The sequence below is a fragment of the Pleuronectes platessa genome, chromosome 16, assembly GCF_947347685.1.
Source record: "Pleuronectes platessa chromosome 16, fPlePla1.1, whole genome shotgun sequence".
NCBI lineage: Eukaryota > Metazoa > Chordata > Actinopteri > Pleuronectiformes > Pleuronectidae > Pleuronectes > Pleuronectes platessa.
Window position 1 is genome coordinate 13,499,947 of NC_070641.1, and position 22,737 is coordinate 13,522,683.

At 40.4% G+C, this 22,737-nt stretch overlaps 2 protein-coding genes across 2 annotated transcripts; one reads left to right on the plus strand and one right to left on the minus strand.

Moving 5' to 3' along the window:
- Positions 1 to 494: 494 nt before the first annotated feature.
- Positions 495 to 7,150, minus strand: xab2 (XPA binding protein 2). The gene is made up of 19 exons (XM_053442879.1): positions 6,989 to 7,150; positions 6,516 to 6,664; positions 6,171 to 6,294; positions 5,871 to 6,068; positions 5,379 to 5,513; positions 5,115 to 5,279; positions 4,849 to 4,993; positions 4,595 to 4,746; positions 4,368 to 4,487; positions 4,151 to 4,282; positions 3,451 to 3,582; positions 3,182 to 3,295; positions 2,918 to 3,080; positions 2,624 to 2,814; positions 2,365 to 2,487; positions 2,088 to 2,259; positions 1,761 to 1,887; positions 1,538 to 1,644; positions 495 to 1,439 (listed from the first exon to the last, which is right to left on the minus strand). Exons 1-19 carry the CDS (start codon positions 7,022 to 7,024, stop codon positions 1,378 to 1,380), a joined length of 2,547 nt encoding a protein of 848 aa, XP_053298854.1. The 5' UTR covers positions 7,025 to 7,150; the 3' UTR covers positions 495 to 1,377.
- A 2,199-nt stretch (positions 7,151 to 9,349) lies between these two features.
- LOC128458459 (myosin heavy chain, fast skeletal muscle) lies at positions 9,350 to 21,133 on the plus strand. Its single transcript, XM_053443294.1, has 41 exons — positions 9,350 to 9,365; positions 10,106 to 10,155; positions 10,498 to 10,720; positions 10,818 to 10,961; positions 11,136 to 11,292; positions 11,750 to 11,777; positions 11,867 to 11,978; positions 12,068 to 12,160; positions 12,243 to 12,306; positions 12,429 to 12,527; positions 12,621 to 12,724; positions 12,823 to 12,961; positions 13,064 to 13,182; positions 13,264 to 13,413; positions 13,487 to 13,657; positions 13,753 to 14,059; positions 14,190 to 14,260; positions 14,348 to 14,435; positions 14,523 to 14,640; positions 14,748 to 14,871; positions 14,966 to 15,102; positions 15,230 to 15,485; positions 15,668 to 15,910; positions 16,031 to 16,207; positions 16,346 to 16,491; positions 16,651 to 16,741; positions 16,833 to 17,222; positions 17,428 to 17,554; positions 17,633 to 17,751; positions 17,897 to 18,093; positions 18,201 to 18,384; positions 18,484 to 18,649; positions 18,851 to 18,975; positions 19,112 to 19,420; positions 19,506 to 19,709; positions 19,800 to 19,925; positions 20,009 to 20,179; positions 20,270 to 20,374; positions 20,460 to 20,555; positions 20,650 to 20,781; positions 21,018 to 21,133. Exons 3-41 carry the CDS (start codon positions 10,517 to 10,519, stop codon positions 21,033 to 21,035), a joined length of 5,811 nt encoding a protein of 1,936 aa, XP_053299269.1. The 5' UTR covers positions 9,350 to 9,365; positions 10,106 to 10,155; positions 10,498 to 10,516; the 3' UTR covers positions 21,036 to 21,133.
- The last annotated feature ends 1,604 nt before the right edge of the window (positions 21,134 to 22,737 follow it).

Below are 22,737 nucleotides of genomic sequence, written 5' to 3' on the forward strand. Positions count from 1 at the left end.
CAAACCTTTTTCTTTCCATTTGTTTTTTAACCTTTGTTTCTTGTAGTACTCATTAGACAAATTAAATCTCAAGAGTGACTCATCACATGATGTTGCTCAAAGTTCCAGGAGCTCCCTGGGCCGCCCCACTGCAGCAACTTCTTAGGAGGATTACCTCTCAGCTATTTTGATCTAATTACGACAGAAAAAATTTCGCCCTAGTCAGTTCATTTTCCAGTTCTGCCAGTTTAACTCTTTGTGATGGTGTGGAAACAATTTAAAGTACGATGCCTTTTCCATGAAACAATGAAGTAGATCGTCACCTTCCAGCATACACGTGTTGAACACGTATTAAAGGAGCCACATTTTAGTTGTGTGAATTAAGGACAGTTGCTAGACTGTACACACAGCCAATATATCAATAATGTGAGACATGGATGCTTCAGACTCCTGCTCGGTGTTTCCTGGAGCAGACTTTCACATACAAGTTACTGTATTTATCAAATATAAATCAATTTTTATTACAGCTTATTATTTATTTATTTCAGAGACTGGAAGAGACAATCTTGACACAGCCAGGGTGGTTGGGAGGATGATTCATAGACATCAAAGTTATGCAGTGTTGCAATAAGAAAACATTACAAATTCTTGTTTTTACACAAATAGCTGTAAAACTGCATTGGGTCACAAGTAGCATTTCTATTGCATTACTTATATCCTCAAATGTCACAACCTGCGACTTTAATTACTGCAGGTTTAGTTAACTACAATTGTTTTTTTTCTATTATTCAAACCATTGCCCAAACCGTTTCTCGAGTGTACAATACAAAGTAAGCAAAAATCAAGAAATCAATATGTAGAGTGATACATGTATACAAGTCATGAAATCTTTTCAGAACACAAGACACACCTACTAGTGATCCTCAAGCCAACAATGGGAAGCTCCACTTTCGAGTGAATGCTCCCGAGAAGAAACTACGCTCCTCCCCTACGTTTACTAGGGCTGAGCTTCCTGTCAGAGGAACATCTCTGCATTCATCAAGTGTACAAATGTGTTTTCACTGTAAATTCTTTTACAAATGTTGTTCCGTAACAAAGTCAAACAACATCAGATTTAATTTAGAGTTAACATGTAACCACAACAGTATTTAATAATAGAATAAAGGCTCAATTGCACAAGTATCTTGAGTCACATACTGAGGACTGACACCTTGTGGCCAAAACTAAGGTTTGCTTCTTTCTATACTGAACTTCTCAAATTGTTTTCATCACATTGTATTAAAATAAAGTGGACACAACTGAATATTTATACTAAATTAAAAAATAGAGCCTATTCAATTATTACAAGAGATATCAGAAGAATGCATCTTTGCAAAGTTCAGTGAGAAAAAGCATCTTTCACTCGTCTTTAAGTCCTCCAAAGACGGCTGTGGGGACGCTCTTCTGTTCAAGCTGCACCTCTGTAAAAGGCACAGAGAAGAAGACAGTAAGTACATGCATTTCCATTGATATAACATGCCAGTAGTCAAAAATAGCCCCATATTTCTGATTTTCTCACCTTCTGGTCCTTGGCCTTCGTCGTCATCCTCATCATCATCAATGTCGATCTCATCAGGATTAGCCTGTTTGGCAAGCTCAGCCAACTCAGTGCGAGAAGTGTCACTTCTGTATAAACACATGAGAAGAATATGACCTAAGAGTCTCATCTTCCTCTGAAGAAAGTTGTCCAGTTTCGTAAAATACAAATAATCATGTGAGTAAAAACCAGATGAACCACAAACCTGACGAAGAGAATCTTCTCTTTGAGCTTAGGTTTGTCCTGCTCGGCTTCTGCAGCAAGCAGTTGTGCTTTCTGCTCCAACATCTTCATGTCATCAAGTCCCATCTGGCCTGGAGCAAGGTCTGACACTGGGAACGAGTGAAAAAAATATACAAGCACAAACATTAAAAAACACAAATAAATGAATCCATCACTTTGTGTGCGGTTCTAGTGTAACCTCAGGCTTTTTTGGGGGGGGGAATGCAGAATGTGTGGCTCCTACAGTGCATTCACTGCAAGTAGAGAAAATACTTGTCACAGAACCACAAACTAGAGTAAGGTCACTCACCAGTGCCTGTGGTGCTTGTTGTGGCCTTCATCATCTGCGAGGACATGAAGTTGACCTGGGTGTTGTATGTGGCCTGGACACTGCGTTTGATCCTCAGCATTTCTCTAATGGTGTCCTCGTTTCCATGGCGGATCTCAAATTCTTTCCAGGCCTGCCAGAAAGTAGCTGTCACCTGAAAGACCAAGTTCACGGGTAAGTCAGGAGAAATGTAACATGTTTACACCACTGATCGAAGAGGGACATTTTATTTAGAATGCCTGGAGGTGGTTGTGCTCACCCTTGGGTCACAGATCTGGGAGCAGTAGGAGTAGATTGCTCTGGCCCGATCAATCTCACCCAGTTTACTCTCCATGTCAGAAAACCGCAGACACATGTCCCTTGCATGTATATCGGGAAGGACCTGGTAAAATATCAAATTACAATTCAGAATTTGAGTTATTATAGTACTGAATAGAATAATTGAACATTTGCATTTGAAATTCCCCCCAAAAAGTTCATTAAATTTCATTATCCAGATCAGAAAAATGTTTCCATACCTCAATGGCTTTCTGATAAATTGCTCTGGTATAAGTGACACCATAAATTTCAGCTGCTCTCTTGATGTAGATATTGAACATGTGATGTCTCTCATCATTGTCCACTGCCTGTGTCGCTCTTTCATATACAGCCATGGCATGCCGCGCCAATCCATACTCTTCCTCCAATTTGGCATACAACAGGTATATGGCTGAAAGGAAAGGCACAGGGGAACAGTGTGTTAATTTCCCGGTTTAATTAAATTAAAAAAATATATACAAAACACGTCAATGTCCCTTTAAAAAGCTACTTACTCTTGGCAAACTTGGGGGGGCAGCCATCAAGGGCTTGTTCAAATAAGTCTCTTGCTCTCTCCAGCTTCTTGCCGCCGTATCGATCAATGAACTTGGTGAGGTAAGTGTTCCAGATGTCGTAAACGTTGGGCCACCTGAAGAGAGCGATGCCGCGCTCATAGGCCTGAAACACAGCAGGTGTTAACAAAGACATTAATAATTCTTCAAAGTGGCGCTGGGCATTGAAGACTGAAATTAAATGTGGATTTAGTATCGTGTTATTACTTTGAAGCTCTCCTCAAAGTAGTTGTGCTCTTCAAGGAACATGGCATAGTTGATGATGATCTGTGGCGTTGCGATGCGGAGGTCAATAATACGGTCATACACTGCCTTTGTAGACTGAAATGAAAAAAAATACAATTGAGGGAAAGGTAGTATCAACAGTTAAAGGAAATGAAGATTCTAAGAAGCAAATGTCCAAGAGTTTAATTAATGAAAATCAAACCTACAGTATTTGGTTGACTTGGAAACTTAGTGACATGGAGTGAACATACCTGGAACGAGCCAAGACTCTCCTCCAAGTCTGCCAGCATAGACCAGACCTTCAAGGACTTGTACACCCTGTTTTGGACTGGCTCGGATACATCAAAGTACTCTGCTTTCTTAGATGGGATGGCTGTGGCTTTCTATATGCAAATCATGGAAGAAACAAAAGTCAAATAAACAATTCAAAATACAAAATACACACATTCATGAGGGGATTCATTAATTTAAGAAATTTACAAACCATTGCACTCGGTGTTCAAAAGCATTTCAATTCGTGCACAGGGACATGCAAGTATTGGTAAACAATAACACTTTTGTTTAGATTTTACGATCTCTAAACAAGCAGAGCTTCAACAGATATATTCTAATGTGCTTTAATTTACATAGTGTTCACTGGTTTTGATTCCCCAGAAAGTAAATGAACATCTGTGTGTTGTCTGAAACGTTGAGAGAACTCAAGTCAAGGTAACCAAAATACAAAACTTCTACAATAAAGTTTATTAAAATATGTTGCATCAGATATCATCTGTGATCAACTCTACAGTTACCCGGTCTTAAGTTTGAAAATGTGCCCTTAAATAAACATCTGAAGACGAAGAACGTCATACGTTGTAGTTTCTCCGTCTTGCCACTAGATGCTACTAAACATCTAGCATAATATCTATTGTGCAAACTGCACCAATAATAATCCCTGCAGATGGGTCTCACCCTCAGTATGCGCAGTGCCTGTTCATAGTTCTCATGGCGAAGCTCCATCTCTCCATATTCACACCACACTGCAGCAAGATCATCCACCTGCTTATAGGTCACCTTGGTAGCCTTCTCAAAGATCGTCCTGGCCTGAGAGACAAAAATTACAGAGTCTCATTTGATTTTTAAGAGCCGATAGTTTGAAAACCAGAGTGAAAAGACCTCCGTGACTTACATCATCCAGCTGCTCATTCTCCTCATAGAATTTAGCGAAGGAGACCCAGAGAGAATGAGGCTTCCCTGTGGCCTTTATCGGATCCACTGTCTGTACCGCCTCAGTGTATGTGTTGATAATCTGCAAAACATTGTGAGCATGGACACATTAGTAGAGGCAGCATTAATTGTGTGTGCACTGACCCTGTGCAAAGAATATGTATTATATGTTCACTACACAACACTCACCTGTCTTGGATTGCCATCATACAACTTTACCCGCTTGTGCCACTCGTGCACATTATGTGGGTTTTGCCTCAGCAGAACACTGTTCAAAAGGAGGGGCCGCCGAGCTATGAGCTCCTCAAAGCGGGCAAGTCTAAGCTCCAGGTCGATGTCATCTAGGAGGAGAGGCACAAAGAGTTCAGCATGCATTAGAAGAGCCGTGAAATCAAGGCGTGTACACATATTGTAGATATTTATATTAATGAATCCACAGAAACCTTCTTCATCCTGTCCATTCTCAGCAGTGGTCTCCATCTTGGCAGCAATCATGCTCTCCTCAAACTGGGCATAGCTGTCAAACACTTGTGTGAAATCCCTCACTGTCACCACTGTAAGGATGGCTTCCTCGTATACATCGCGGGCCTGACGTAGATAATTCACAATTAGTGATTCAATCCAGCACACTGTAAATTACTATTAGTGCAACTGAGCTACATGTGTTAAGTGCTTTATGATATGAATACAAGAGTGAGATGAAACATACCTTCTCAAAGTGGCCGCTCCTGATGTAATAGTCAGCTAAGGAGCACCAAAGTTTTCCAAGTTGGTCAGTGAAGCGGGTGAGGCCTCCTCGGATGATGGCTCCTACATTCAGGGAAGTCACCTTATCGGGGTTCTGGGAGATTAGGTCGCACAGCTCATGCCACAGCTGTTCAAGAGAAAAGTAGAAAACAGATTTATCGTTTAATTTTCCGCTTTAAAGTACAAAAAACTGTCACATTGGGAGGTGATGAGACTGAAAACTTACTTGATAGTTAGATTTCCCCTCTTTTGACACAAATCTTTCGTCATTCACAACAGCTGCCAGTCGCACAGCAGCTTCATCCAAGCGGCCAACAGATCGTAAGTAGTCGATGTAGTCCTCTGCATTTTGTGGAGAAAGCTACATGAAACAAAAAGACATCACATTGTCGTTATCCCCATGAACAATAATCTTAAACAGTTTGATTGTAATATTTTTAGGAAATGTCTTACTCCTACTATATCTCGATGTAGTATGATGTTATGGCCTTTTAGATAATTAATTTATCTAATTATGACTAGCAGCCAATCCAGTAGACTTTCTCTCAGCTGAGAATCTTTGGATATTTACGGGGACATACATTCGGAGATGTCACACCACAGCCCACCCATTACAATGAGATGTCAGTGTAAACACAATTATAAAATCTAATCCAAAGTCATGACATCCTTAATATCAACTGCTGTAGGGAAATGGGGTTGTGCGCCATTCTCTCACCTTAAGATACCTACGATACACACGGATGGCAGTCTCAGGCAGGGACACGTTGCGGGCGAAGCGGAGATACAGAGGCCAGATGCGCGGGTGCTGAGTGACGGGAAGTGCTCGGAGTGCCCGGTCAAATGTTCGCCGACTTCTTGTGATCTTGCTCTGAGCCACAAGGAACTGGCAGTAATCGAGCCATATTCTGGGCATCTAGTTTGAGGAAAGACTCGTGTTAGTTTCAAGCACATCACAGACCACGGTTTAAAGTTTTCTGTCAGGACTTTCAGGACAAAGTTTGACAGGAAATATTACCTTGTGCATGAACACCAGAGCCCTTTCATGGCAATTGTTGATCTCTTCATAAGACGATTCCAAGATGCATTTCCCTTTGACTTGTTTCCGTCTCTCTCTCAGGTAACTGTACCACAGCTTATAACTGTAAATAAGCGGGCAACGGTTATTCAAAGCAATTCCATAATAGGCAAGTGCATTCAGACTATCAAAAAACTCATTAAAAGTCAAACTTAATAACTTTCTATAACAATGCCTATCATGTTTTGATCTGACACTTGATCTGGGGACTTGCTGGTTTCACTAGCAGCCTGATTTGGGATTACGGTGAGTTTGTTTTCATTCAGCAGCCTGTGTGTTGGTTACCTGCCAGGCAGCTCCTTCAGAGCCCGCTCGTAGATCATGTTCAGGGTGGATTTGGTTCCGTTCTGTTTGAATTCGATGTAACGCATCCAGCACTTGACGGAGTACGGGTTCCGGATGATCTCCTCTTCATAGGGCAGATCATCGTCCTCCTAACATTGAGAAATCACAACACAAAACACCATCTTAAAAGAGGAGTCGACGTAGCGTGTGCTAAAGCTAACATTAGCGCGACACCGTAACGTTACATTAACGTTTAAATTAACCGGGAACAAATTAACCTCGACCATTGTGAGCAGACATTTCAAATACATTTAATAAAGGTGTAGAAGACAAGCATGTACATAAATCTCTGATTCCTTGCCTACGAGCCACAACAACTTCATCAGTTCAACAGCTAGAAAGGGTGAGCTAGCTAAACCCGTTCTCCCCAAACGTTAATAGCTACAGTATTATATGTGAACGGGGTAACTTACAAAAATAACATCGGTTTTTTCGTTCAGCGACGGCATTTCTTCCTAAAGAGGGAATAGAACGGGACAAGAGCCGCTCCAGACAATAAGAAACGCAAACTTTAGCTGAAGCTAGTTAGCGGACCTCTCAAAGCGTGTAGTCCAGAGGGCTACTTCCGGTTGCGTCACAAAGTGCGCCAACGCGTAGGGAGGGGGAAAAACTACAAAACACAGGATGTTTGTAGTCCTGTACAGATCCTCTGTATCTAGGCCATGACCTTAACCTGTACACAATTGTTTAGCTTGTGCTTTATCTCGCATTTACAACGTCTGTCCTTTAAATCATGTTGACTCACTTTAGTTTCTGTCATTTCTCGGTGCCCTGGCGACCAATATTAAAACAACAGCTAAAAATCTAGTTGTCACATTCGATTCCCATCTGAATTTTAAAAAACACGTTAATGAAATCCTTAAATCCTGCTACTTCCATCTACGAAGTCTTTTCTAAATTAGATCGATTATATCTCTCCCTGACCTAGAAAAGCTTAAGCGTGTCTTTGTCTTTTCCTGTCTAGACTATTGCAACGCCCCGTAAAACAAGCCTTTTAGGTCTCATATCACGCCAATCCTTGCATTTAATTCAGGATTGATTTTAAGAGTCTTTTAATAACATTCGAAGTCCAACATGGCCTGGCCCCCACTTAGATTTTGCAGCTCTTAACTCCATACAATCCCAGTCGCAACCTGAGATCGGACATCCGGCCCTTGCTGCCAAGGTGACCGTGCTCTCTCTGTCAGGGCCCAGAGACCCTGAAGGGTATAACCTTGTGCGTCCAGATATTTGTTTCTTTAACATTAATCAGAAATAAGATACATAATTGTATTAAATCTGTGCTAAGCTCTGCTGATTGCTTTTATACAGCACAAGAGAAATGTTGCACAATTCAAAACTAAGCCGAGTAATCATGGTTCAAATGACAGTGGCTGTCATTTGAGCCAAGACAACAAAATATAATATAAAAAACGATAGCAATGTCTGCATTAGCATAAAACAAAGCATATAAACTTTTGCACAATGCCCCAGGCCCTCATGTTTATCTGCAAGGGTGAAATGTTTGGCTACAACTTAAGCATCCATCACCTTGACATGTTGGTTTACAACACTTGTGGCTTCTAGACACAGATAATTGGGAATAAAACTATTATTGTTTAATGCAAAGTCAATGCTTCTGAAAGGCACTTGGAAGGCTGTCAGCTTCTTGTGTAGGATTATGTATGTGGATTTATTTGGGGGCCAATTCCAGCAATGTCTGAAAATGAGAGTCAAATAGTTTTTCAAGGACACTAGGTTTCCATAACAGCAACAACATCCTCAGAATCTAATGGAGTCCGAGGATAAAGACCTTGAACATCCGAGTGGGACTTAATATAGGTCTTATCTCAGGCTTGTTGGCAAACACATTTCTATACCTTTTAAGGCGAGGTGTAATACCACTTGAACTTTATGGAAAGGGCCTTACATTCAGTTTTATTAGAGGAACACGAGATGTGCCAATGTTCTGCAACTGTATACCAGTGGCACTTGGGGGCTTCTCCAAATTTAAGTTCCATTCCTGGCTACACAGGTTAAACTGCAGGGCTAAAGGGAGAGATGTCATTATAAAATAATGACATCTCTCTCAAGTAAGTCAGAATCTAAATTTATAAAAGTAAATTATTTATCGGAGCAAATAAGTGGTTGAAAAATATGGGTATGAATTGCACAGCATCTATTTGGACTTTGCTATCACTCATACGTTATGGGAAGAAAGCAAGTTACATCCATTGTTTCTCTATAAAACATGTTACATGCTATAACCAATATCACATGTTATTCTCTTCAAATGAATCAGTGGTAAATGATGGATAGTAACTGACAATGCTCAAGGTTATTTTAATAATATTGTTTATAATCATGAAAATATTAAGTTTTACTGTATTTAAAATATCTGAATTATTGACAAGCTGACAAGCTTGACGTTTAAGAGTATCTTAGAGCAAAGACCCTATGGGTTAAAAAAAAAAAATCACACAACTTCCCTAACAGATAATTTAGATTTTTTTTTTTTAGTTGAGACACGTATTTATCCTATTATACAATAATGCAGTCTGAAGCTATTCTATGAGCCTACTTTCTTACTCTTGATTTTTAATCTTGTCAATATTCGATTTTGTTTTGTTCATTGCTATCTTAGGACTTGTGCAATGTCATATCTTAAGACACAGAAAAAGCAGGATGGGTCTTAAGATGTCAGGGATGCTTGACAAATCTAGTGGGAGGCTGCTGCTGACTAGGCAGTCCCAACCTCTATAAAAGCAATAGCCTCCAACTCCTCTGAGAACTGACAGGCATCCCACACAGGTAAGTGCTTTGTGTCTTTGTGCTCACATCATTTGCTTTAACTGACATTATTATTATACTAATATGACTCATCATATTTTTAATGTCATGTTATCAAGTACATCGATAATACCATGATTCAAACACATTGTTTACAAAGATGTTCAAACACATTTCACAGCTACTTTAATGGCTAAATTGGAAACGTTTTGGAGTAAAACCTAAATAGTATTAATGCTGTTTCCTGTCGTGGGCACTAGGCAGTGTAAAATATTTAACTTTGTGTTTATGATTGTCAGAGGAACTCAATGTGTACTCACCTTAACAACATATGCATATACAGGTGCAAGACAAAAAGCCAGAGTACAGGATTTATAAAAGAGCAGTTCTGCTTACTGTTTTATTCTGTCATTTTAACATTGCAATTTTTTTATCTTAAACGTCTTTCTCAGACAAATGAGAGCAGAGAGCCGTCTTTCTGGCTGCGACCAAGTCCAATCATGATCAACTGTTAGCCAGCAAGCAGTAGAAAAAAGAGAAAAACATCACCAGATGGTGACCACAAGAGTGCACACAACAGGACCATCACAGGGGATAGATAGAAACATCCAAACATTTTAATTGTTCATATAAAAGTACTTAGAAAAAACATGATTGTCACAAAGGACAACAAAAAAAAACAACTAATATCCAAGTTTCAACAAATGTAACAAAAGGGCCAGAAAGTCTTCTTCGATTATCATCTCAATCTCTCTTCACAGGCATCCGTGGACAGCAACAGATCTGTGCCACACGAGAGGGATAAACTGAGGTAAGACATGTTTGCAATAATACAACCTCCATAATGATGTTTTCCTACACTTGACATCTATTGCACGCCTGTCCGTCCTAGAAGAGGGATCCCTCACATGTGGCTCTCTCTGAAGTTTCTACGTATTTTACCCTGTTAAAAGGGTTTTTAGTAGTTTTTCCTTACTTTTGCTGAGGGTTAAGGACAGAGGATGTCTCACCATGTTAAAGCCCTATGAGACAAATTGTTATTTGTGAATATGGGCTGTACAAATCAAATTTGATTGATTGATTAATTGATTGATAATGAAAAATAATCCTAACACTATCAAATTCATTAAACACAATTTTATCATCTTTTCAGTCCCATCTAAGGTGCCACCATGAGCACAGACGCAGAGATGGAGGTCTATGGCCCGGCGGCCATCTACCTCCGGAAGCCAGAGAGGGAGAGGATTGAGGCTCAAACTGCTCCGTTTGACGCCAAAACGGCCTTCTTTGTGGTGGAGCCTGCTGAGATGTACCTCAAGGGTAAACTTGTGAAGAGAGAGGGGGGCAAAGCCACAGTTGACACAGATTGTGGGAAGGTAGGTGAATCAAATATGAAATAATGTTCTAAATTACAATCTTAAAAATATAGTTTTGTTTACCAATTTCATTCGATGCCCATTGATTTCTGTTCAGACTCTCACTGTAAAAGAGGACGACATCCATCCCAGGAATCCTCCAAAGTTCGACAAGCTTGAGGACATGGCCATGATGACCCACCTCAACGAGCCTTGCGTGTTGTATAACCTCAAAGAGCGTTATGCATCATGGATGATCTATGTGAGTATGCAATCTAACACCTAGACTGGAGTGAGTATATAGATTCACAACAACAAAATTCCACAGGTTGTTTGTTTTACCACTGTTAAAACTCAAAATGAAGTTCAAATTGAAATGATTGAGATGACAAATGTAGGAACTGTGGCTTCACAAGGGCACTCCTCTCTTTCACAGACCTACTCTGGCCTGTTCTGTGTCGTCGTGAACCCCTACAAGTGGCTTCCCGTGTACGATGCTCAAGTTGTGGAAGGATACAAGGGCAAGAAGAGGATTGAGGCACCACCCCACATCTTCTCCATCTCTGACAATGCCTATCAGTTCATGCTCACCGGTGAGATAGTTTGACACATGACACGTGAATTTAACTTCACATGACAAACACAATTAGTCAAAGCAGAAATGACATGAAATAAGACTGAGACAACCATACATGGTGTTTCATGTAATTATACAATTTGATATGCTGCAGGTGCCAGCCAAGTTCAGGCCCTGTCCAACAGTTAAACCTGGTGTAATCCCATGTTGTTCATCTGTAAAGCTCTGCGGTTAAAACTTCAAAATAACCGAAACTCTCTTCTCTCATTTCAAACCGGTACATAAAGCACACAACCAAGTAACTGTTTAACCGTGCACATCCCTCGTGTATGCACCAATGTTGGCAGAACTGGTTTCAGTTACCATGCACCTTTTAAATGTAATGAATTACAAACTTCACAGACTTTTTGATGTTTTTCATGAAGTTTGTGACTTTTAAAAATAAAATGGTTTTAACTGATCGTTCATTCCAGATCGTGAGAACCAGTCTGTCCTTATCACGTGAGTAATTCTACCATACTTGAAAAAAGGAAATTAAAAAAAATGTAAAAAACACAAGTTAACCTAAACTTATTCCTTACTTCCCTCAGTGGAGAATCCGGTGCAGGAAAGACTGTCAACACCAAGCGTGTCATTCAGTACTTTGCAATTATTGCAATAGCCACAAGTAAGAAGGCTGAACAATCAGCTGGCAAGATTAAGGTAAAATGGTGGTTCTCCCTCAAAATGATGTTTACATTTATTCTAAATACTAAAAACAAATTACTGTAAATTTAAATCTCTTTGTGTAGGGCTCGCTGGAAGATCAAATCATTGCAGCCAACCCTCTGCTGGAGGCTTACGGTAATGCAAAGACTATCAGGAACGACAACTCCTCTCGTTTTGTGAGTAAAAACGAATCAAATAAATATTAGCTTTTTGAGCTGCATTCCAGGGATCATGCTAACCTAACTCTAATTTGTTTAGGGTAAATTCATCAGAATCCATTTCGGAACAGCTGGCAAGCTGGCCTCAGCAGATATTGAAACATGTAAGTCATTGTCTACATTTTGATCAGTCACCTTTGTTTCAATTTACAATTCGTTATGGAGCCATTCGTTGTGTGATGATATATGCGATGTTTTTTGTCTGACTTTGATTTGTTGAACGTAGATCTGCTGGAGAAGTCCCGTGTCACCTTCCAGTTGTCGGCTGAGAGGAGCTACCATATCTTCTATCAGCTGATGACAGGCCACAAACCGGAGCTGCTGGGTATGATGACACATGGAAAATAGGAAGTTGGAGTTGGAATTAAGACGCTGTTACAAGAGGACTGATTCATTTATTTCTTCTATTCTTTTGTAGACGGTCTTCTGATCACTACCAACCCCTATGACTACCACATGATCAGTCAGGGTGAAATCACTGTCAAAAGCATCAATGATGTAGAGGAGTTCATTGCAACAGATGTAACGCACAATCTTCCACTTGTTTTGAGATTTCAAAATTGAGAATCCAAGACACAAATGTCACGAATGTTGACTACTTTCTTTTCTGTGCAATGCAGACTGCTATTGACATCTTGGGCTTCACCAATGATGAGAAATTCGGCATATACAAGCTGACTGGTGCTGTGATGCATCATGGCAACATGAAATTCAAGCAGAAGCAGCGTGAGGAGCAGGCTGAACCTGATGGCAATGAGGGTAAATGTGATAATAATGTCTTGAAGGATGTCAGTCTCATGTATAACATGTGACTCTAAACATGACATAGATCAGTGACCTTACGATGTTTCTTTCCATCAGTTGCTGATAAAATCGCTTACCTTTTGGGCTTGAACTCAGCTGACATGCTGAAATGTCTGTGCTATCCAAGAGTCAAGGTCGGAAATGAGATGGTGACCAAAGGTCAAACCGTTCCACAGGTACAAAAACAGAACATCTAGAAATCCAGGAGTGCTTTAAAAACCAACTAGCATGATTTTTAATATTGCCCTTGTTTCTAGGTCAGCAATTCCGTCTCAGCTCTGTGCAAGTCTATCTATGAGAAAATGTTCTTGTGGATGGTCATCCGTATCAATGAGATGCTCGACACAAAGCAAGCAAGACAATACTACATTGGTGTGCTGGATATCGCTGGATTTGAGATCTTTGATGTGAGTGGTCTGAAAACTGTCTGAGCAGTATAACACAAATATCCTATGTACTCATACATTTCGGCTATTACAGTACAACAGCTTGGAGCAGCTTTGCATCAACTTCACCAATGAGAAACTGCAACAGTTCTTCAACCACCACATGTTTGTTCTGGAGCAAGAGGAGTACAAAAAAGAAGGCATTGAATGGGAGTTCATTGACTTTGGTATGGACTTGGCGGCCTGCATTGAGCTTATTGAGAAGGTAAGTAGCCACTTGGGAAGACAATTTTTTTCCTTCATGTGCAAATCGTTGCCTCTGCAGATAAACCTTTAACATGAAATGTAAATTATTCTCAGCCAATGGGCATCTTCTCCATCCTTGAAGAGGAGTGCATGTTCCCTAAGGCTTCTGACACAACTTTCAAGAACAAGCTGCATGATCAGCACCTTGGCAAGACCAAGGCCTTTGAGAAGCCAAAGCCTGGAAAGGGCAAGGCTGAGGCTCACTTCTCCCTGGTTCACTATGCCGGTACAGTGGACTACAACATCACTGGCTGGCTGGAAAAGAACAAGGACCCACTGAACGACTCAGTTGTTCAGCTGTACCAGAAAGCTTCAAACAAACTGCTTGCTCTTCTGTATGCATCCCATTTTGCAGCTGACGGTAAGAAGCTAATCAGTCAAAACTTATACTTAATTTATGTTCCTAGCATGCAGGTTTAATGTTGACATAAACCTGGGACCGATAAAACAAATTCAATGAACAGTGATATTGTACAAACTACCTTTTTCAGAGGCTGCTGCTGGCAAGAAGGGTGCTAAGAAGAAGGGTGGTTCCTTCCAGACTGTGTCATGTCTTTTCAGAGTATGTATTGTGTCATATTTTTGGATTATATATAGAACCCACATAGAAATGATATTTGACTTAATTTTTCAAATTGTTGATCCAAAGGAGAACTTGGGCAAGCTGATGACCAACTTGAGGAGCACTCATCCTCACTTTGTACGTTGCCTGATTCCCAATGAGACAAAGACCCCAGGTAAAAAGTTTTTTCATCCACCTTTTGTCATTTTGTGTAACTTAGTCACAAAATAAAAGGTTTTAGACAATTTTTTTTTTTTTCCAGGTCTGATGGAGAACTTCTTGGTCATCCACCAGCTGAGATGTAACGGTGTGCTGGAGGGCATCAGAATCTGCAGGAAGGGCTTCCCCAGCAGAATCCTCTACGGTGACTTCAAGCAGAGGTGAATGCAGTTCGGAGTAAAAGAAAGTGAATTTGATTTCTGTAGATGAAGGGACACAAAAAAACTTAGAAGGAAATTATGAGTAACCATATCATATTTTAATGTAGATACAAAGTACTGAATGCCAGCGTCATCCCTGAGGGACAGTTCATTGACAACAAGAAGTGTGCAGAGAAGCTGTTGGGCTCCATTGATGTGGACCACACCCAGTACAAGTTTGGGCACACAAAGGTTCAATTCTATAGGCATTTTAAAAGGTGCTATTTATTACAAATCAAGTATTCTCGCTGTCCTGATGACTGATTTCACTGATTTGACATCATAGGTGTTCTTCAAAGCTGGTCTGCTGGGTACCCTGGAGGAATTGAGAGATGACAAACTGGCTAAGCTGGTGACCATGACTCAGGCCCTCGCCAGAGGATTTATCATGAGGAAGGTGTTTCAAGAGATGCTGTTGAGGAGGTAATATTTGTATTTCAAATATAGCACCATTAACTGTATAGTCCAATCATGTAGCTATCTTACTTTCATTGTTATCATCTGCAAACCCATGACAAAAATTACATATGATCTGCAATTTTTCCCCCAGGGAATCTATTTTAACAGTTCAATACAACATTCGTTCATTCATGAACGTGAAAAATTGGCCATGGATGAATCTGTACTTCAAGATCAAGCCTCTTCTGAAGAGTGCTGAGACTGAGAAGGAACTGAGTCAGATGAAGGAGAACTATGATAAGATGAAGACAGACCTGGCTACTGTCTTGGCCAAGAAGAAGGAACTAGAAGAGAAGATGGTTTCCCTGCTGCAGGAGAAGAATGACCTGCAACTGCAAGTGGCTTCAGTACGTAAAGTTTACGATTTATTAAGTATACACATTGTGTACATGCTTTATGAAAGTTTAATTACATCTTCTGACTTTCTTTGTACTTTACTCTAGTTTTAGATTAATTGAACGAGTAATTAGCATTGAATAATAAAATGTTTAACAAAGAAAAGTAATCAAATTATCTTATTGTACCGTAGGAAGGGGATAATCTCACAGATGCTGAGGAAAGGTGTGAAGGGCTCATTAAGAGCAAAATCCAGCTTGAGGCCAAACTCAAGGAGACATCTGAGAGACTGGAGGATGAAGAGGAAATGAATGCTGAGCTGACTGCCAAGAAGAGGAAGCTGGAGGACGAATGCTCTGAGCTGAAGAAGGACATTGATGACCTGGAGCTCACCTTGGCTAAAGTGGAGAAGGAGAAACATGCCACAGAAAACAAGGTGCACACATAAACACAATGATATCAAACAATAAACATGTTTCTATCAATGGGTGAAGTATGTGTAAGTATAAATATTAAGTTGTATTAAAAATTCTTTACATTTATATCATCTTTATAGGTGAAAAACCTGACAGAGGAAATGTCCAGCCAAGATGAGTCCATTGCCAAGTTGACCAAGGAGAAGAAAGCCCTCCAAGAGAGCCACCAGCAAACACTGGACGATCTCCAAGCAGAGGAAGACAAAGTCAACACTCTGACCAAGGCTAAGACAAAGCTGGAACAGCAAGTGGATGATGTAAGAAAACAGTAACTCTGACGTTGCAATTTTTCTTTTATTTACAAGACTCCAGGAATGTAGACAGGTCTGTCTTATAAATGCCACAAACTATTATTGATAAATGTTATGTTATTATTGATAAATGTTATTTTATAGCTTGAGGGATCACTGGAGCAAGAGAAGAAGCTCCGCATGGATCTTGAGAGAACCAAGAGGAAGCTTGAGGGAGACCTGAAACTGTCCCAGGAATCCGTCATGGATCTTGAGAATGACAAGCAGCAGTCTGATGAGAAAATCAAGAAGTGGGTTTATAGATTAGTGGTCAATTGTAATAACTTTGCTGATCCATCAACATCAGAGCAGAACATACCTGCACCTGTAAATAACACTTAATGTTGAGCAAGGGCTGATGTATTATAAATATAACACTGACTGAATATTATTTTACTTTCCTATTACAGGAGGGACTTTGAAGTAAGTCAGCTCCTGAGCAAGATTGAGGATGAACAGTCCCTTGGTGCTCAGCTTCAGAAGAAGATCAAGGAACTTCAGGTAATGTTATTTTAAAGAAATAATAGATTCAAAAAATCTGAAATGTCTTCTTATCAATAGCCTTTTCTGATGTTACTGTCATCAAATCTAGGCTCGCATTGAGGAGCTGGAGGAGGAGATTGAGGCTGAGAGGGCTGCTAGGGCCAAGGTTGAGAAACAGAGGGCTGACCTCTCCAGGGAACTTGAGGAGATCAGCGAGAGGCTTGAGGAAGCTGGCGGAGCAACAGCCTCTCAGATTGAGATGAACAAGAAGCGTGAGGCTGAGTTCCAGAAGCTGCGTCGCGACCTAGAGGAGTCAACCCTGCAGCATGAGGCCACCGCATCATCTCTTCGCAAGAAGCAGGCTGACAGTGTTGCAGAGTTGGGTGAGCAGATCGACAACCTCCAGCGAGTTAAGCAGAAGCTGGAAAAGGAAAAGAGCGAGTACAAGATGGAGATTGATGATCTTTCCAGCAACATGGAGGCAGTTGCAAAAGCAAAGGCTAGTGGATTGTTTTTAAGTATATGTTTACTGTTAAAAAATGAGACATATTATATGTTACATTACATTTTTATAATATTTACATGTCATGAACTTTTTATACATTAATATTAGCAGTAACTGTGGCTATAAAACATGTGCATATGGAAAATGTTTAAATCAGTCAAACACATTTTTTTAAAGTGTAGCTCATGTTTTGTTGTAGGGCAACTTGGAGAAAATGTGCAGAACTCTTGAGGACCAGTTGAGTGAGCTCAAATCCAAATATGATGAGAATAATCGCCAGCTGAATGACAATAATGCACAGAGGGCAAGACTGCTGACAGAGAATGGTGAGTCACCTTTGATGAAAAACATTCTGTGGTTGGGTTTATCAGTTTTTACGAACTTTTTTACGTTTTGTCCTTCAGGTGAGTTCTCTCGCCAGCTTGAGGAGAAAGACTCTCTTGTTTCCCAGCTGACCAGAGGCAAACAGGCTTACACTCAGCAGGTTGAGGAGCTTAAGAGACACATTGAGGAGGAAGTGAAGGTAAACAATAGCTATTATCTCCATAAAATACATACAATTATTTGCTACACCAAGCAGCCAAATAATTAAATTAACCTCAAAAACCCTTACAAAATATATGTATACTTTACCAGTGAGTTAAAAATGTTTGTGTCATGTTCAACAGGCCAAGAACACCCTGGCCCATGCCGTGCAGTCATCCCGCCATGACTGTGATCTGCTCAGAGAGCAGTTTGAGGAGGAGCAAGAGGCCAAGGCTGAGCTCCAGAGAGGCATGTCCAAGGCCAACAGTGAGGTGGCTCAGTGGAGAAGCAAATATGAGACTGATGCTATCCAGCGCACTGAGGAACTGGAGGAGTCCAAGTACATGAATCCTTTTTGAATTAACGAATGCATCTTTATTCAATATTAAGAATTTAAATGTCATATTTTTGCACAGTTAATTACAATCTTATTCTTCTTCGTGACAGGAAAAAGCTTGCCCAGCGCCTGCAGGAGGCTGAGGAGTCCATCGAGGCTGTGAACTCCAAGTGTGCCTCATTGGAGAAGACCAAGCAGAGGCTGCAGGCTGAGGTGGAGGACCTCATGATTGATGTGGAGAGAGCTAATTCTCTGGCCGCTAACCTTGACAAAAAGCAGAGGAACTTTGACAAGGTGCTTTAAGGTTGAGAAGTTAAAAAAAAAAAAAAAAAAAAAAAAAAAGATCTTATATAAAGGTGAAATGTCTTTTTTTATTCACATGCATGTTTATAGGTCCTGGCAGAATGGAAACAGAAGTATGAAGAGGGCCAGTCTGAGCTGGAAGGATCCCTGAAGGAGGCTCGCTCCCTCAGCACTGAACTGTTCAAGATGAAGAACTCTTATGAGGAGTCTCTGGATCAGTTGGAGACATTGAAGAGAGAGAACAAAAACCTGCAGCGTATGTTGTTGTTGAAGAAAATGAAAATTTAACAAATGTCTTATTGTCAGATTTTCTGTGGCCACTGAAGGAGAATATATTGAATAATGTACTGATACATCCTACTTTACTTTAAATATTAGCATGTACTAACTACCTTGTAAAACAGCATCAGTATCTTTAGGTAATATCAAATGAATTTTGGTTTTAATTGGTCTGTAGAGGAGATCTCAGACCTGACTGAACAGCTTGGTGAGACCGGAAAGACCATCCATGAGCTGGACAAAGCCAAGAAATCTGCAGAGATTGAGAAGGCTGAGATTCAGACAGCACTGGAAGAAGCTGAGGTAATCGAGTTAAATTAGAAGTAGAAATGATAAAGATGTATTTTCTTTTGAATTGGATGCATTCCATCCATTTCTGCGTAATTCAGCATTCATTTAAAATACCTTTTTCAACATAACTGTTTAAAATTATTTAAAGGGCACACTGGAACATGAGGAGGCCAAGATTCTCCGTGTCCAGCTTGAGCTCAACCAGATCAAAGGTGAGGTTGACAGGAAGCTTGCAGAGAAGGATGAGGAGATGGAGCAGATCAAGAGGAACAGCCAGAGGGTGATGGACTCCATGCAGACCACTCTTGATTCTGAGGTCAGGAGCAGGAACGATGCTCTGAGAATCAAGAAGAAGATGGAGGGAGACCTGAATGAGATGGAGGTTCAGCTGAGCCACGCCAACAGGCAGGCTGCTGAGGCCCAGAAACAACTGAGGAATGTCCAGGGACAGCTCAAGGTGATGTTTGTTTTGATTGTTGACTGAAAAAGAGAAATGCCTAACAGGAAAGAAAGGTAACAACTTTTCCACTTTTTATCATCAGGATGCCCAATTGCACCTTGACGACGCTGTCAGAGGACATGAGGACATGAAGGAGCAGGTTGCCATGGTGGAGCGCAGAAATGGTCTGATGCTGGCTGAGATTGAGGAGCTGAGAGCCGCTCTGGAGCAGACAGAGAGAGGACGCAAAGTGGCTGAGCAGGAGCTGGTTGATGCTAGTGAGCGTGTTGGCCTGCTTCACTCTCAGGTTTGTTTTCATTCATTCAACAGAAAATGAAAAATGTACTCAAAAACACTGTAGATATTATAATAAAAGTGACTTTTCTCAAACATCCAGAACACCAGTCTGGTGAACACCAAGAAGAAGCTGGAGTCTGACTTTGTCCAGGTTCAGGGTGAAGTTGATGACGCTTTTCAGGAAGCAAGGAATGCTGAGGAGAAAGCCAAAAAGGCTATCACTGATGTGAGATTACATCTCAATCTCAATACGTGGTTTTAAGGCTTATACCAAATGAAACCTGTACTGGAGACCATCTATCATTTCAGGCTGCCATGATGGCTGAGGAGCTGAAGAAGGAGCAGGACACCAGTGCTCATCTGGAGAGGATGAAGAAGAACCTGGAGGTCACAGTCAAGGACCTGCAGCACCGTCTGGATGAGGCTGAGAACCTCGCAATGAAGGGTGGCAAGAAGCAGCTCCAGAAACTGGAGTCCAGGGTGAGAACATTACACTGTATAGTATACATGCTCATCATCAATCAGTTTGAGGATGCACCTTATTGATGAGTTATTTATCATCATGTTCAGGTGCGTGAGCTTGAAAGTGAAGTGGAGGCCGAGCAGAGACGTGGAGCTGATGCTGTTAAAGGAGTCCGCAAATATGAGAGGAGAGTGAAGGAGCTGTCCTACCAGGTAATTCCCACTGGAAAAAACTAATCTTAGTTTATTTTTATTCTCTGTTCCTCATCACTAACTGTATTCATCTTCATCTGTGCAGGGTGAGGAGGACAAGAAGAACCTGACCAGGCTTCAGGATCTGGTGGACAAGCTGCAGCTCAAAGTCAAGGCTTACAAGAGACAGGCTGAGGACGCTGTAAGTCATTCACATGTTTTTTAAGTTGATTTAGTAAAATCATCGCTATTAACTGTTTTGTAACTAAGTCCGAATGACCCCAATCCCTTTGCAGGAGGAGCAGGCCAACACCCATATGTCCAGGTGCAGGAAGGTTCAGAACGAGATGGAAGAGGCTCAGGAGCGCGCTGACATTGCTGAGTCTCAGGTCAACAAGATGAGAGTCAAGAGCCGTGATGTTGGAAAGGTAATCTGATCATACTTTACAGAGCATTATGTGGGCGGCACCTTCCTTAATTCGGGTTAAGTTAACAAGGTACATGAAAAGTAGCTTTGTCGTAGATTGTTTGGATGATACCAGTATCAATTGTGTTGAAAATATTTTTGTCTTATAAAGTACGATTGTTTTAACCCTTTCCACATGAAGAGTAAATAATTTGAATACTTGCCACTGTTAATTGATTTTCTCCTTCTTTCTTTTAGTCTGATTCTGCAGAGTAATACTCATCATCCACTGGAGGACCTTCAACAGAGTTCATAAAATATGTACCAGTTAATGGCTCTTTTATCTTTCAATAAATATGATGATTGCTCCTGAATCCTGTCACTGTCTTTCTGATCATTAAAGACAAAAAAGTCGAGTGAGCCATGCTGTAATGTCTTCTGGTACAGTATAGTTTGGAAGCAGTTAAGTAAAATGTGTCCCACTTGGCACTGCTTTGACAGCTAGCAGCTCCACAATTCACTGTCCACAGCCTTTAACTCATCATCCAGCAACAATGACATGACATGACATAATATTACAGGGGTAACATTTTTCTTCCCTTGTTGGGAGATTATTACATTAAGGTTTCATGTTACATTAGTCTCGGAGTAAGATATAATAGTCTTTAAAAAGGCTCAGACTCGCCCTGCAACCATACAAGGCTCCATTTGGTATGTCACAAGCCACAAACAGATAGGGTTCCAAGTCCCACCATTCTTTGGACTGGGACTTCTGGAAGAAATTGAAACTAGACTTGAAATCTTGGAGCAGAAGATGGTTTTCCCCTCACCAAGTGTTTGACGAGCCCTTGCCGTGTAGTCCTATGCTTTTGAGAGAGGAATGCTTGTCAATATTTCACGTCAATTTGTTATATGGTTACCAGGTAAACATGTCCATGGCACATTGGCAGCAATTGAAAGCAACACCAGTCGAAACCCTAATCCCAATTTTCAGGGAACAACACAGTCCAAAAATTGGTCCAAGTAATAATCTATTCTTTTTTTCAAATAACATCGAGATAAGTATTAGTACGACCATTCAGGATGAATAGATATTATCTGAATTAATATCAGCAGCAAGAAAATAACTCAAACAAGTGTTAAAGGATCTTAGGTACTTTCTCTGGTACTTTAAAACCTCACAATATCTGCCCATATCAGAATATGTCATGAGAGGAACCAACATGAGTCAACGTATGTGAAAAGTGAGGAGAACTGATTATGTGTTTTTGTATGTTTTCTGTGGTCTGCCAATTTGACTCAATAAATACCCCACTAGACCCACACCTTCAAGATTTATCAGGGCACTGGAATCATTCTTATTCAACAGATGTCACATAATACAAAAGTAGCCAGGTCTTTTTGCCTTGTGTGGAACTTATTTTAAGGCCTGATCTCTGACAAGTTGCCAAATGTTTTCATGTCCATTTAGAGAGTTATATTTGTGTTACTAAACTTACATGGACAGTCATTTTAATATAGGAATATGAGCTGTGGGCAAGTGTTGTGTAACTGTAGAACACAGATATTGAGGGGCAATTCCATGCCTGTATCAAAACAAAATGATTCAATGTCTATTAATGAAGCGCTTTGACTTTAACATAGATCAAATAGAGCACAAACACAATTATAATGGTATCTTTCAAGTATTATAGTCACTGAAAGTAATTCCAAGAGCTACTGATGAGCTGAAAACAAAAATGCTAATGTTTCAACTTTAATGTCCTTAAAATCAAATTTTATATTATTTGAAATCATTAACAAACCATATTCTGAATTATTTTATGAAAACAACTTGGTCTTCACTTCCTAAATTTTCAGGAAGTAGTGCATCAACATTGAGATCAGTAAGTTTTTGGTGAATTTTGAGAAGAAATCCAAAAACAACTCCTTTCCTTTAAATGATTTTAGCTGTTACCTCCTTAGAGACCCGTGATTC

Excerpts from the sequence above, each read along its gene's own strand:
- xab2 (XM_053442879.1), bottom strand. The coding sequence starts at position 7,024 with ATGCCGTCGCTGAACGAAAAAACCGATGTTATTTTT. Across the intron at positions 6,069-6,170 it reads CTCTGGTGTTCATGCACAAG|ATGCCCAGAATATGGCTCGA; the intron begins GTAATATTTCCT and ends TCCTCAAACTAG. Across the intron at positions 4,488-4,594 it reads ATGATGGCAATCCAAGACAG|ATTATCAACACATACACTGA; the intron begins GTGAGTGTTGTG and ends AATGTTTTGCAG.
- LOC128458459 (XM_053443294.1), top strand. The coding sequence starts at position 10,517 with ATGAGCACAGACGCAGAGATGGAGGTCTATGGCCCGGCGGCCATCTAC. Across the intron at positions 12,161-12,242 it reads ACGACAACTCCTCTCGTTTT|GGTAAATTCATCAGAATCCA; the intron begins GTGAGTAAAAAC and ends TAATTTGTTTAG. Across the intron at positions 19,926-20,008 it reads CCAAAAAGGCTATCACTGAT|GCTGCCATGATGGCTGAGGA; the intron begins GTGAGATTACAT and ends CTATCATTTCAG.